This window comes from Cygnus atratus, chromosome 6, assembly GCF_013377495.2.
Source record: "Cygnus atratus isolate AKBS03 ecotype Queensland, Australia chromosome 6, CAtr_DNAZoo_HiC_assembly, whole genome shotgun sequence".
In the NCBI taxonomy this organism is placed as follows: domain Eukaryota; kingdom Metazoa; phylum Chordata; class Aves; order Anseriformes; family Anatidae; genus Cygnus; species Cygnus atratus.
This window is the reverse complement of record NC_066367.1, coordinates 33,556,749-33,570,673: the sequence shown is the minus strand read 5'-3', so window position 1 is coordinate 33,570,673 and position 13,925 is coordinate 33,556,749. Positions and strand designations below refer to the sequence as shown.

The following is a 13,925-nucleotide window of genomic DNA, read 5'->3' as shown; positions in this document are numbered from 1 at the left end:
TTCTATTTTACGTGAGAAAGAAGAAAGTACTTTTCTCCCTGTGCCATGTCCTGGATGCAAAACCCTTTCATACACGTTTGACCAGATTTCAACAGGAACAACTCCCGAGTAAGATCCTTTAAACTGTAACAAAAAGCTTGAAGGTCTTTCCAACCTTTATGATTCTATGAAAAAGATTGCTCACTGTATTTTAAGTTTTAGTGTCTAAGCCTAGCTGCTTACTTGGTTGTGACACAAGTACTTCAGAGGAACGTTACAAGAAATGACAGTTATGTTTTCTGGAAAATATTTTATTGAGTGCTTGGGGAATTAAAAACTACAAGGTTTTGCCTGCAGTTGCAGAAGCAAGAAAAAAGTTAAACATAAATTAGTTACCTGATTTGCTACTTATAGTGCTTCTGAAACCCTCATTTTAACCAGTCATTCCCCTCCCGTGACCTTTATATTAATATATCTGACCCTTAAATTTATGTAGCAGAATATTTAAAGATTAAAAAGTGCCTTCCTAAGGGCAGTAGGGTATTGATTATGAAAGCTGATGTAGATTTTCAGTCTTAACTTGCCTTCTAAGCTTCAGCTCCACCCCCTTGATTTCTCTGACTTAGGCAACTTTATTCCATCCTCCCCTGCAGGAATAAGAATTAAGTAACTCACTTGGTGTGAAATAAGCCCCACTGGTCCAGAAGCTTTAGTTGACTTAGATCAATTAAGGAGAGAAAAAAAAAGCCAGACAGGGGTTACTGCAGTTACTCAAAACTACATTTGTTGTGTAGAATTTCCATTCCAAGTGTTGTTTTCATCTTCTCCATCATCTTGAGTCCTCAGTCTATAGATTTTGCCTTCTTTTTTGAAGTCTTCCCCCCGCTTCTCTATGACTCGTTTCCTGACTGTTTGCCTAGGGTACAAACGACAGTGAAGTTTGACACTTTCCCCTAGTTACTGCATTGGCTTCTCTTGGGCAAGCAAGGCCTCCTCCTTTTCTCTCCCCAAGAACAGGCTTCTTCAGCCCTTTGGTTCACAGGGAAGCGATCCCCAGCTGAAAATTTGGCATTTAGCAGTCAAAGTGACAGAATCTCATTTTCCCTGGAAAGGATGAGGTGATACACGGCTGCTTCACGTGCAACAGGTGAGCTGCTCTACTTGTGTTTTGTGTACAACCACGCCGTAACAACACAAAGTTTTGAAAATCAGCATGTCACCTCCAAACACTATCGGCTCAAGTGATGCCCAGAACTGTAGCTACAGCTGAACTCCCTAGTCATAAATGACTGCAAGACAATGCTTTTTTCTACTCTGTAGTTGGAAATCAAAGCAAACAGTAAGGCGTTTGCTTAATCACACACACAAAAATCAAGATATCCTCTTGATTTTAAACTGCTGCAGTGCAGTTTAGCAGCCACCAGTTTATCCTCCAGCCGTATGAAGGATGGTGGTCAGAAAATGCCAGAACAGAGCAGCAGTTAGAGAGGGACAGACATGCAGTTCTCCAACATAAGACAAAAGTATTTCTAACAAGTATTTTGAGAAATGGCCCCCCAAAACAGTTTTGATTACCTGCTTTGCTCATTGTTGCTGGGCTTCGAAGGATTTGAATGGTCTTGCTGATGAGCGGTTCTCGCAGCAGACTGTGGGGGAGGTGGACTTGTAAATAGGAAGTTGCTAATAAATCTCCAGACTGCTAAGAGGGGATAAAGTATTGTGCCCAAAAACTTCCACAGATCACCACCTGAAGCCTGAACAACCGAAGTAGCCGGTCTTCCCGCCTGGATGTGAACACGGAGCAAACGTGTCAGGTATTAAGGCTCTACTCGTTTAGACAGAGTAGTTCATACCGAACTTAGAGGCAGTTCAGTAGACGTGAGGAAAGAACCCCTTTGGTTACACATTAAACAAATCCCAATGCCACCACCTATCCGTCTCAGAAAAAAGTCCTTTTCCAAATCAGTCCTGACCAAAATTACACTGATTATGCAATCTTAGACAAAGGAATGACCAAAATTCAAGCCAAATATTTTAACGGCTGACTAAAAGCAGCTAGACAGCAACAGTATTGCTGCTTGCAGGTAAGTGAGGAACAAACAAACCAAACCCCAACACCTACCGGCAGCAGCACCACTGAAGCGCTGGGAACCAGCTCTAGCTCCAGTAATTTCTTTCCATAATCTTCTTTGGTAAATTCCCTTCTGGGAAACATTGTCGCCAGCGAAAAATTGCCATAAGCATTACCAACCGTCTGTGAAAACATAAAGAAAAACACTTTATTTCTAACTGCTCACTTTCCAACAATCGCACAGTTGCCAGTTGAGCACCCCTTGCTTTACTGACCAAGAGTTCTTTATCAAAATGACAACGGTCTCCACGTGAAGAAATGGAGAATTTCTCCTATCTTACATCTCACCAGTTACATGCTGCAGTTATACAAAGGTAGCTGGTGGCAGGGGAAAAGGGTGCTAACCAAACCCCCTTCAAATAAACAAAGAGACAAGCAGCTGGTGGCAATCCCACCGCAATCACTGACTAGTTGCTGCTCCACCACACTGTAATCAGCACACTGCTGAGGAAATGAGACACTGACTTACCTGCGCAGCAAACTGCCTTGCCTCTTCCAGCCGTGCTTCGGAGGGGAACTGGTTAGTAAAGGAAGATCCATCTGGCAGGCGGAACTGAATCCTGGCTACTAGGCTGCGGGACATGCACCACAGTCAGTCAGCACATCAGTACAGTCATCCTCCTTCGGGCAGCATAGATGGTTTACAAATTTGGATCCACACTGGATCCTGCTTATCTATCACAACGCATCTCCTCTGCATTTTTATCAGAGTCCAAGCCCCACCAATATTCAAACAGGATGCTTATATTGATCATGCAGAACTTAGTAAACACATGAAAGAAATACAAACCACACAACATTTTGTGTAGCCTGTGTTACTACTTTTTTTTTTTAATTTATTTTCTTTATTTTTTTGGAGAAGTTACACTATGAGGGCACTGACATTTAGACTGGCTCGGCAAATAACTACTCTCTGCTAGCTAAGGCCCAGCGTTTCTGTTTGAGGTCCCGCACCAGCACAGCTCCAAGCCAACTAGGCGCCCAGCTGCACTGCTGGGCCTGCACCATGCGCTCAGGCACAGTTCTGACACAGCCACCTTATCCAACTCCCTACCCAGCCTGTTGTGCATGGCATTCGAATCAAGGCTCAGACAGAAAAAGCTCTTCTCTACCAAACACAAGAAGAGGAGGTGAGCACCACCATCAGAAATGTTTAAACAATGCAAGTTACCAGAGAATGTAACATTCACGGAGATAGCTATGAGTACACATTACAAGAGAAAGCTACTTTTTATGTCACTAAACCCTCCAACATAGCATCAATTAACAGATTAGGATATACTATTTAATTTTCTGAAGCTTATGTAAACTTTTTTTTTAAACCTCCTCCCCAAAATACACACTTCTGCTTTCTCTCCGACAACTCACCTTCGTTCCTTTTGAGATGCTTCTTTTCTGGCCTCTAGCTCAGCCTGTTTAGCCTGAAGAGCTGCAGCTTTTGCAGCTTCTGCTTCTTCCTTCGATTTTGCAAAGCGAGCCGCTCTCTCAGCACGATCCTTTGGAAAGACCAAACACAAAACTTCATTTTTACCATAAACTGTAGCTTAACACTCACTAAAGCACAGCCTGTACTGAAAACCCAACTGCACCGACACGAGTAGGAAAGACTGTCAGGCTGCAGAGCTGTGCTCACTTCAAGCTGCACGATCCCCTGTTGAGATGACACACACTCGCAATGAGTCACTTCATCCATGTAGTTAACAGATGGTCCTCCCATGGAAGCTTAATGTTCCAGGGAAGAGGAAGGGAAAAAAAAATCTTACGATAAGTTGCATTGCTGCAGTTCTAAGTTTTCTACGCCAAAACTTAGAAATGAGGGGGAATTTCAATTGTTGTGAACTGCTTGTATATATAGGTGTTTGTGTATAGATACAAACTTAAAAAAAAATAACCCCCGCCATTTTGAAGCCAGCATTCCTTGGCATGCTCCACAATTAAGTACTCCCTGTGTTTCTGTTTCAGATCTCAGTTAAATTGTATATATATTTTTAATATTTAATGATAATCCACCACCTGGCTCCAACAATGTAGAAGACAAGTTGGTATGTTCATTCTGAAAGACCACCCCTATATATATTGTTCAGCATGACCCCAGATGGTATGGAATACCCCTTTGGCCAGTCTGGGTCAGCTGTCCTGGGTCTGTCCCCTCCCAGCTCCTGCTGCACCCCCAGCCTGCTCGCTAGCAGGACAGAGCGAGAAGCTGAAAAGTCCTTGGCTTGGTGTAAGCACTGCTCTGCAACAATTAAAACATCAGCATGTTATCAGCACTCTTCTCATCCTAATCCAAAACATAGCACCCTACCAGCTACTAAGAGAATATTAACTCTATCCTAACTGAAACCAGGACATACCACGAATATGAAAGCAGCAGCTTCATTTTATACACAACGAGTGCTACTATAAAACCACAAATGCGCAGATTGTTACCACACAAGGCCACGGGATTCCAAACAGAAAAAATGAAGATCTTTCAATGTTTCTCCTAACAAGAAAGTTTACTTTTTTAGTACGCTGTTGGCCCTTGCAAGAGAGAGAAACAGCAAGCTATCTTTCAAAACACAAAATTTACCATCGCAATCTGTTGTCTTATACGCTCTCTAGCTGCCTTCTCTTCTGCCTTTTCTCTGTTCCTTTCCTCTAACATCCGTTTTGTCAATTCTTCTTCTTGCCGTCTTTTGTACTCTAACATTTCTTTACCAGTTTTTCTCCGTTCGATTTCTTTCTTAATTTCTTTCTGCATAAAGAACAGAGACAATAAAAACAGGACCACAAAATTGCCTCGGACAAGACTGAAATGTATTTGTTTTAACAGGAATTAAGCATTTATTCAAATACGGGTATCTAAATAAATACTGCAAGCACTTTTACATTTTTATGTTACCTGTTCTTCTTCTTTCCTTTTCTCTTCTCGCCTTTCTTCAAGCTTTTTTGTTATCCTAAATTTACAAACAAAGTGAAAAGTCTTAAAATCACAGTATCTACTATTAGTTGTTTTTTTTTTTTTTTGATGACACATTTGCAATCACAGAAGAAGGAAGCTCATGAAAATGAACAGGAACAGTAACACATTGCTAACGCCTAGTGTAAGAGTAATAACGATCCATCCACGTGTGGCTGTACAGACCATAAAACCATGAGGTGGGGATCCACCCCCCCCAACTTCCAGTTTTTAAATGGTAGTTCTAACACGTTCCTTCTATCCTTTTCTGCTCAGAAAATGAATAATTTTGTATATTCTTATGGTTGAATCACCTTTTAATACATACAATAAGCAATACTATTTATGATCTGTGGTAAAAGAAACACCACGCAAGTCTCAATCTGTTCTATAACCATTTAACCTGTCGGGTTTCTTCTGCACATCACTTCCTAAACTGGAAAACAGGTAACACATAGCACACAACTGTAATACAGACGCACATGTGTGTGTCTCATTTCCCCAGAAAGGTGCCCTAGAATGAGGACTGATTTCAAAAAGCATACTGAGGTGCAACATATTTCAAGTCTGGGAACAGACATGACCAAATAACATGAGCAGTCTGATAACAGGAGAAACTTCTTTTTGTTTGTACAATGGCTGTTCTTTTGCTTTTTTAAAAGAAAATGGTAACTACCACAGAGCCTTCTCTTTTCTTCCCCCCGAAAGAAATGCTTTAGGTATATGCAAATACGGTACAATTTAAGATTAATGCACATTTAAAAGAGGAACGTTAGTATCTATATTAAAATACTGACTTTCTTATCAGTCTTGCCAGTGCATTTCTTAGCAGTTGCAAGTAAAATTACACTTACTGTCCAACTTCTTTGGAATAAGACTGAAATTAAATATGAAGTTTTAAAAATACGATGATTTATACTACTAAAATGTATTTACTATGTATGTGTTACTGGTTTTAGGTAGGATATTATAAACAGTATCTGTCTTACAGATACTTTCCGTTCACTGTTTTAACTCCTTCAAAACAGTCTGAATTCAAGTTCTACCAAAATAATTGCAAAGCTGTATCAAAGTAATGACAATATTAATTTTCCAGATCACCCTTTTCTTTCAGGGTACACGAGAAATTAATTTAAAAGTTGGTTTTTGTATCAACCCTAGTATTATCTCAAACATCCAAACAAAGATAAGGCTACATAAATGCCTGCTGGATGACAAGAGAATCAGCACCAAAATCCTGTAATTAAGCCTGTCTGATCCAAAAAAAAAAAAAAAAAAGAAGTGCCTCCCGAGAAACAAATACAGTACACTGGAACTCTACAAAAGAAGAGTTACCTTTCTACTTTGAGTGCAAGGTCATTCGCGGGCTGAGCACCACTCGCTTGTGCATCTGAAGACTGAGCAGCTTCCTGGCTTGCTTGACCTGAATTTGCTCCATCTTCAAGTGATTTACAGGAAGGTAACGCACAAGAGAAAAGGTATGCTTCTTATCACAAAAGCATTATTAAACGCTCATCATTAGCCGTAATTGGCAGCAGCTAGCACATCTCAAGAAGACAGGAAATTCTGCTGTTTAAACTCTTTGGGCCCCGTCCCCCTCCTCTTGGTTCAGGTTACTAACCCAGAGAAACCTCTTTTACCGAATCCTATCACAAGACAGCACACACAGTTTGTGTTGTGCTATAAACCGGGTATTTCTCACGCGTTACAACAGGAGCAGAACGACAAGTTCTGCAAGAAGGATCTGCTATACTCAAGTTTTTCCTCAGCAAGTCCACTTTGTCTTTTATGTAACGTATAACAATGTAAGACAAGGAAAGCAATTTCCAAGCAAATCAGGTATCTTTCTGGTAAAAATACTAACCATTACCAGCAGAAGGCTGTATTGTCTCTGACGTAACGGACTCTGCAGAGTCACAGAACCCCGCTGCTGTGGATTGCACGTTTTCTGGAGCACCATCAGATTGAGATGAGGAACATGAAGCAGATGACTGACTTGGATTTTCCAGAGGTTGCCCTTTTTCTGCATGCATCTAGGAAATTGGGGTGAAAAAGCCAGACTATGAAACTTCAGATGTTTTCCTCAGGTTCAAAAGCCAAGGCTACTAAATTATTTTTGGAGAATCACTCCTATTTAAAATATAAAACTAGAATTATCCTATATTGTTCAGTGTGACACAAAATATCACATTTTTTCCTAACTGTAGTCTCACAATTGAAATCAAAGTGATAAAAACTACCTATGCTTATAGTACATCGCATGTTCCAGTTTAGGGTTCTTGCTATACTTCATTTCTGTAGGTGTTACACAAATTAATATAAAAAAATAATCTGTGAAACAACAAAAAATAGCGCAGCATTTCTGCACAGTGCTTTCAAACCTGTTCAACTTCTGCATTGAATTTAAAATTTGCTGGGTTTGTTGGAGGGATATAAACCCAGTAATTCAGACTTCCCCAAGGTGCACGCTAAGGGCCTGTCTTGAACACGCATGCATATCCATGTGAAAGATCCAGCCTGCCAGCCAGCATTACCTGTTTGACTTTATGGATTCTGGTAACAAGTTCTTCTACAGAAACGCTGCCAGCAATTACTTCCAGAGGGATTCCATTGTCTCCTATAAAAAAACTGGATGGAACACACACTACAGGATCTGCACAGCTACAGTTAAGGGCAACAAACAACAAAAATTTATAGAGTAACATTTAAGGCAAAAGCAGAAGTCCTTTGTACAGCACCCTCTAGCCCAATACTCTATTTCCACCTGCTATTAGTAGTAAGTGCCAGAGGAGAAAGAAAAAAGGCTATCAAATATGCTGGAAAACACTGCGTACAACTGATTGGTATTTCTTCTTTTCCTTGAAATTGTTTTGAGCCAAAATAAATTACTCCAACACACGCACATCCAACCAACTACACTTTGGAGCTGAAAGATTTTGTTTTAAAGTGAGATGACTTCTTACGTAGATAACACTGAAATCTTTACACCACCACGATGATGCACACAAGGTACAGCACTCTCTTTCTCGGCATCACGCACATTTCTGGGCTATAAACAACAACCTATGTAACAGGCAGACATTCACCTAACCAAATACCTGTGTATCTGACAGAACCCAACCCACTTGTTCCTCCTCCTCTGCAATTCTGAACTACACATCTCATTACACATTTTTCTGCAGTAAAAAGTACTTTTAATAACATTGCCTGTAATTATTTGTCTTAAGAACAGTATTAACTTGTGGATTGCAATTATCTATGATCATAATGCAGTATCTAAATTGTTTTCAAAGGATACAAATTTGAGAAAACTGCAGGCATGCTTCGCTGTTTGAAAGAAAAGATGCATGTTTAGAAGCAGCAATCGCTTTGCAACAACTTTAGATTAAGTCTTTCAACATAAAAATAACTGTCCTACCACCACACAAAACTATTTAAATACTTGAGAGAACACTAAAAAACTCATCTTCTCATTAACATTTTGCATAAGTGTTGACATGGTGACAATCCTTGGTTGTCACAGTTGACTACAGATTATTATTTATGGAAGCCATGCTAAGAAGCAATTCAGGAAAAAAAATCCAGTCTACTGTGCGTAAATAAGAAATAAATTCTTCTAAAATGCCTACAGAGCATTCCAAAATAATGCAACTTTTGGAAACGTCAACGTGCTTTCTGCACAAGAACTGGGGTGCTCATACAAACAAAACTGAGTAACTTATCCAGGAACCTTACTGGTTCTGCATTGTGTGTCACAAGAGAGAAGCATTTTCTTCAGGGCCTTACAGACCGTTCTTACCGAATTCCTAAGAATTTTCAAATTCATAACGTAGCTGGGCAAACCAAGAATTGCCTTGCGAGTACTTGCATTTTGATTCCTTTTTTTTTTTTTACTTGGCCTTTTTTTTTGCTATCTTTCCCTGTTGACAAAGGACGTCCTCAAACATTCTTTACTATATTCTAATACTCTAGTATTCTAATACTGAAATTCAGCAGGAAATACACAATGAATATTCTGCACACTGTAACAAGAAACCTGGAAATCTGGAGTTTTCTCTGACTCCAGTAGCTTCAGGAGCACTGAACTCACTTAGGCTCTGGAACATGCTATTTAGACTACTTTCAAATCAGGGACAGGACTTCAAAAGCCTTCCACTTTCATCATCATCAAAGGAAGATCATGTAAGAAACAGAATGAGAATAGGATCAAACCTTTTGGTGTTGATTTTAATAGCAACAAAACCATCTGAGGCAGCCTCGGTCACCTTCTCATCTTCCCACCTCGCAGCCATCTCGGTGGATTGTTCATCCTCACCTGCAAAACGCAGCACGTGTGAAGCTAACCATGCCACAAACAAACAGCTCCTGTCTGATTTAAGCTTTGCTTCAGCTGCTTGAAATCAGCTTTGCAAAAGTCTCTCAAAATCATTTTCAAATGGGTTGATTTTTTTCACTATAATCTGAAGGCAATTCACTCCAGCTGATGCATCAGATGAGCAGAAGGGACTGTACAGCACGGACGGAGGAGGGATAAAGGGACTGGAACTGATAGCGAGTCTGGAGATCAGCTCAATTGCATCATCTCACTGCCCAACTTGTGATGGGCCTCGCTTTCATGTTACAGGGAACATGTTCATGCTTTAACATTCTGCTTTGGTGTCTGCTCGTAATACGTGAGGAGAGCTCGTAGCACAGTCAGCGAACCACTGCGCCTCCCAACGTTAGCCTTGACCTACCATCCTCTGCTCGCCCTTCCTTACAAATTTAAATATGTGTTGCTGCAGCAGCTGCTAACAGAGGTAGAACAACACTTCTCACCCCTTGGAAAACATAATTCAGCAAACAAGATTCAAAACAAAATTCAGCTTCAGAGTTCAATAATGTTAAAAAATACATTTATTTTGTTTAAAAGGAGTCAGGAGCCCACCGGAAGAAGATCAGCAGTAGAAGGGGAGCTACTTCAGCCAGGAAAACAGAAAGTGTTCTGGGGACGCGCACTCGGGACGGTATTTTAACCAGGTGAAACAATGCCGATCGTCCTTCCACCTTCCAAAGCACCGGTTTAGTGAGGACTTGGGTTAATAAACACATTCAGATGAACGTTTGTTATTTTTCAACAAGCAAACTGACCTACAAGCTTTTGTTTATCTTTCATTTCTAGTACTTCCTAGCAGCTTGGGATTGCCTGTGCTCTTGATGAAGAACTGAGTCACACGTTGGCTTCTAGCACACAAGTCCGTTATTCAACGACAACAACAAACCATTTGTTTGTTTCATCCCAGTTGCTATTTCATGCAGTGCTTTTCACTCGTTAAAGATCAGAGCTTTCTGTGCAGCTCCCTTGTGAAGCCCTGCTCCCTCAGGGCTACGGCTGGCTGGCCACAACGCTGCTCAGCAAGAAAGGCATCTAAAATACACGGATTTTGGAAACGTGGCTTTTCACTGGAAGGACTGTGGACGCTAAGAAAGTACTCGTCTCTATTGCTCTTAGTCTGTACACCCCAAGTTACTAATTTGGATGCTTTATATAGGAGCCTTTCGTTCTCCTGTAGCTGCAGCACTTCCCGCTGCGGCTGATGGATGCAGCTGCTGTGCCGAGAGCGACGCAGCCTCCTCCCCATTCCCAAATGCTCAGGGACCGGCAGCCCCTGCACTGCACACACTTCTTCGGAGCACATGTGCTCATCCGATTAGGCTACTAAAAATATCTCAGTGCTTGCCTAACGCTAACTTGTCCATCCCAACAACTGCCGCAGTTGGTGAAAGAATGTTGAAAGACAAAAGCAGGTTGGGGATCACTCACAGAACAACCTCAGAGATGTGCCCCAGGAACGAAAATGCTGGTCACTCACGTTTTACAGAACTGTATGTCACGGAGCACCGTTTAATGTTGTGACTACCCACAGAATCACCACTCGTATGGCTTTTTGATTTAATAACCCTGTCCCATTTGGGGGCTAAGGTTCATTTGTCACAGTTTTGTAGCAGTAACTACATCCTGAAAACGAAGCACAAAAAACATCAGAAGTCTAGAGGTCAAGCTCAACAGGACTTGACATAATTCACAACGTCCTAAGTTAGAGCTTGTTTAGCACGCAGTCATCAGGGAAAAATGTTTCCCTTGCAGAAGACGATGAGTCCAGCTGACTTCACGCAAAACGTTCACCGTTTCACAACTACCCCGTAGGGGTAAGGACTGCCCGCTCTGGGACTGACAGCGGGCTGGAACGTTGAGCTGCTCACCTCCTCCTCCTCGCGTCATCCCACACAGCCAACTTGAAAAGTGCTTTGATACAGCTTGGATAGAAAACACTAACAAATAACTTGGGATTAAAAATCAGTGTTCTGTTAAAAAAATCAACTAAAAATAAAGTTATAAGCAAAACCATTTCTACAAATGTTTCTAAAAAACAAACATTCTAGCTTCAAGTCTTCTCTACACATTCCCCTTCCTTTTCCACTTCTGAAAACGCACTGGTTGTGAGTGGCCTGGTATTTTTGTTATCAGAACATGCCAAACTTTTGGAAAGAATAATCTCAAACACCTCAGTCAGAACAGAGGAGGCAACTGAGGAAGTTTAATAAAAAAAAAAAAACCACCCAAAAAAACACAACTTCAGATGAAGTAACTCAAACCATTAAAGGAGTCTTCTAACCCTGAAGGCAAGAAAATCGTCTACAGAACCTCTTCCAAGGTACCAGACGGAAGGTACCAGAGATGGGATCTTTAATACGCTCACACAACCGCATCATCAGAACTATGCCATAAAGGTTTAAAAACTAAACTAGAAGTGTTAGGATTACAGCTGCGAACAAAAATGTTAAAGGAAAAAACTGGCTGAACAACGTGCAACTGCAGTCTCACACAGTACCTCCTCATCGTTAAGATAAACAGCTACATTATTCCTTGCTTGGCTAGAAAATATTCTAAAATCAGAACGAACAATCCAGTTCTTCATTTTGTTTAGAGAAGTGCAGGGAGCAGGATGAAAGGCACAGACAGATGGTAGCAGGAACCAAAGCAAATAAAGTGAACCTAACAGACTTCAGTAATTTCCATCAAGACTGAATCTAATAATTGTCCATCACAGTGGCCACCCTAAAATCACAACTGATTTACAGTTGCCATTTCTCTTACTAACTGTTCCCCTTTATTAATGTTTTGTCCACATCGATATTATTGGGCAAAGTGCACAAAACAGCACAACAGAGCATGTCTGGAAGTAGCATTCCTGCACAGAGAGCTGCCCTGAACACTTTTCCTCTATGCCCTTGGCCAACCGTGCAGCGCAAAGACCCAAGGCCACCGCCACCACCAAGCGTGGGGTTTTCAGCATGGATCTACCTGAGCAACGACCCCAATCACTGCCAGCACGAAGTGCTGGCACCCGGCATCCTTCGAGCACCCCGTGCCCACATGGGGTGTCAAAGCAGGTTCTCGGGCTGCCCACTCCCCTACCATGGCTGCGGCACCGGCTGCTTGCCCCATCCTACTGCTCCTAGGGGACATCAGCAGGACTCCAACCTGTCATGGTGGGGGTTCGGCCTCCCTAAGAAGCACTCCCCTCTCTGCAGGGCTTATAAAACCAAACACATACATTCTTACGTTATTTACAATATCAAAGCTAAGCTACATCCCTGCAATCATAAGCTCCTCACCACTCTGCGTATCCTCTATTTCCACATCCACCCACCCGACAGCCACATCTGAGGGAAAAGGACAGCTCTGCGCAGAGTTTTAGTTTCACAAAAACACCGTAAACAAGTCACGACGTTCACTTCTCAACCCCCAGTGCACACGTATCGAGTCCAAAGCAGTCCTGGGTTCTGAGTTACCACTAAAAACCTCCACGGATCTGAAATATTCGAGAAACCCAACAGGAAGCCGTAACGCCGAGGGGCAGCGGGTCCCAGCAGGCGGTGCTGCAGGGTGGAGATGCCGGCGTCGCCCCACACCTGTCCGGGAGCTCCTTCTCGCCTGCCTTTCCAGACCCGGTTTCCAGCGGGGCGCTCCCTACCCGCACCAAACGCCGCTCTCCGGGCACCCGGGGAGCCGCCGTGCGTGAGGGCTCTGTGAGGCGCCGCCGTCCCCTCACGGAGCCGAGGCAGGGCAGCGGGGACGCACCGCCCGGCCCTGACACAGCACAACGCGCCGGGCCGGCCGCCGGGGCAGCGCCGGGCCGGGCAGAGCCCTCCCGTCCCCCGGCTCCCCGCCGCCGCCCCCGGTACCTGACACGACGACGACGAACACGGCGCTGCGCTGCTTGGCCGCGGCGATGGCGGCCGGGATGGAGCCGCCGAACCACAACATGGCGCCCGCCCAGCCCCGCACCCGGCCCGCCGCCGCCGCCGCCGGGGCGCATGCGCCGCGGCACCGCCCCCTCCCAACAGCTCCCAAGAGCCCCCCGCGTGCGTGCGCCGAAAGCCGCCTCCTGATTGGCACCCGCCGGCCGCGGCGGGACGGGGCGGGGGAAGGAGCGGGCGCCATCTTGGAGCCTGGGGACAGGGATAAAGCTGGGGGGAAGGAGGGGGAGAGGGGGTGGTGAAGGGTGGGGTGCTCCTGAGGGAAAAGTGGAGGGATTGCGTGCCATATGAGTAACGGGAGTAGAGGGAACAGCCTCAGATTGCACCAGGGGAGGTTCAGGTTGGAAATGAGGAGACATTTCTTCTCAGAAAGAGCAGTCAGGCATTGGGACGGGTTGCCCAGGGAAGCGGTGGCATCAGCGCCCCTGGGAGTGTTGAAGGAAAGGTTGGAGCTGGTGCTTGGGGACATGGGTCAGTGGGTGACACTGGTGGTGGGGTGATGGTTGGACCAGATGGTCGGGGAGGGCTTTTCCAGCCTTAATGGTTCTGTGATGCTATGTCAAAGAGCAG

At 43.6% G+C, this 13,925-nt stretch overlaps 1 protein-coding gene across 2 annotated transcripts; it reads right to left on the bottom strand.

Moving 5' to 3' along the window:
- Positions 1-269: 269 nt before the first annotated feature.
- UBXN4 (UBX domain protein 4) lies at positions 270-13,434 on the bottom strand. 2 transcript variants are annotated; one of them, XM_035556054.2, is made up of 13 exons: positions 13,281-13,434; positions 9,264-9,366; positions 8,350-8,378; positions 7,586-7,704; positions 6,916-7,084; positions 6,387-6,489; positions 4,995-5,049; positions 4,683-4,847; positions 3,479-3,606; positions 2,580-2,682; positions 2,102-2,233; positions 1,555-1,763; positions 270-895 (listed from the first exon to the last, which is right to left on the bottom strand). In XM_035556054.2, exons 1-13 carry the CDS (start codon positions 13,360-13,362, stop codon positions 757-759), a joined length of 1,536 nt encoding a protein of 511 aa, XP_035411947.1. In that variant the 5' UTR covers positions 13,363-13,434; the 3' UTR covers positions 270-756. The 2 variants fall into 2 exon arrangements, with proteins under 2 accessions (XP_035411947.1, XP_035411948.1); XM_035556055.2 differs by having other exon boundaries at positions 1,555-1,625; positions 13,281-13,433.
- Between the last annotated feature and the right edge of the window lie 491 nt (positions 13,435-13,925).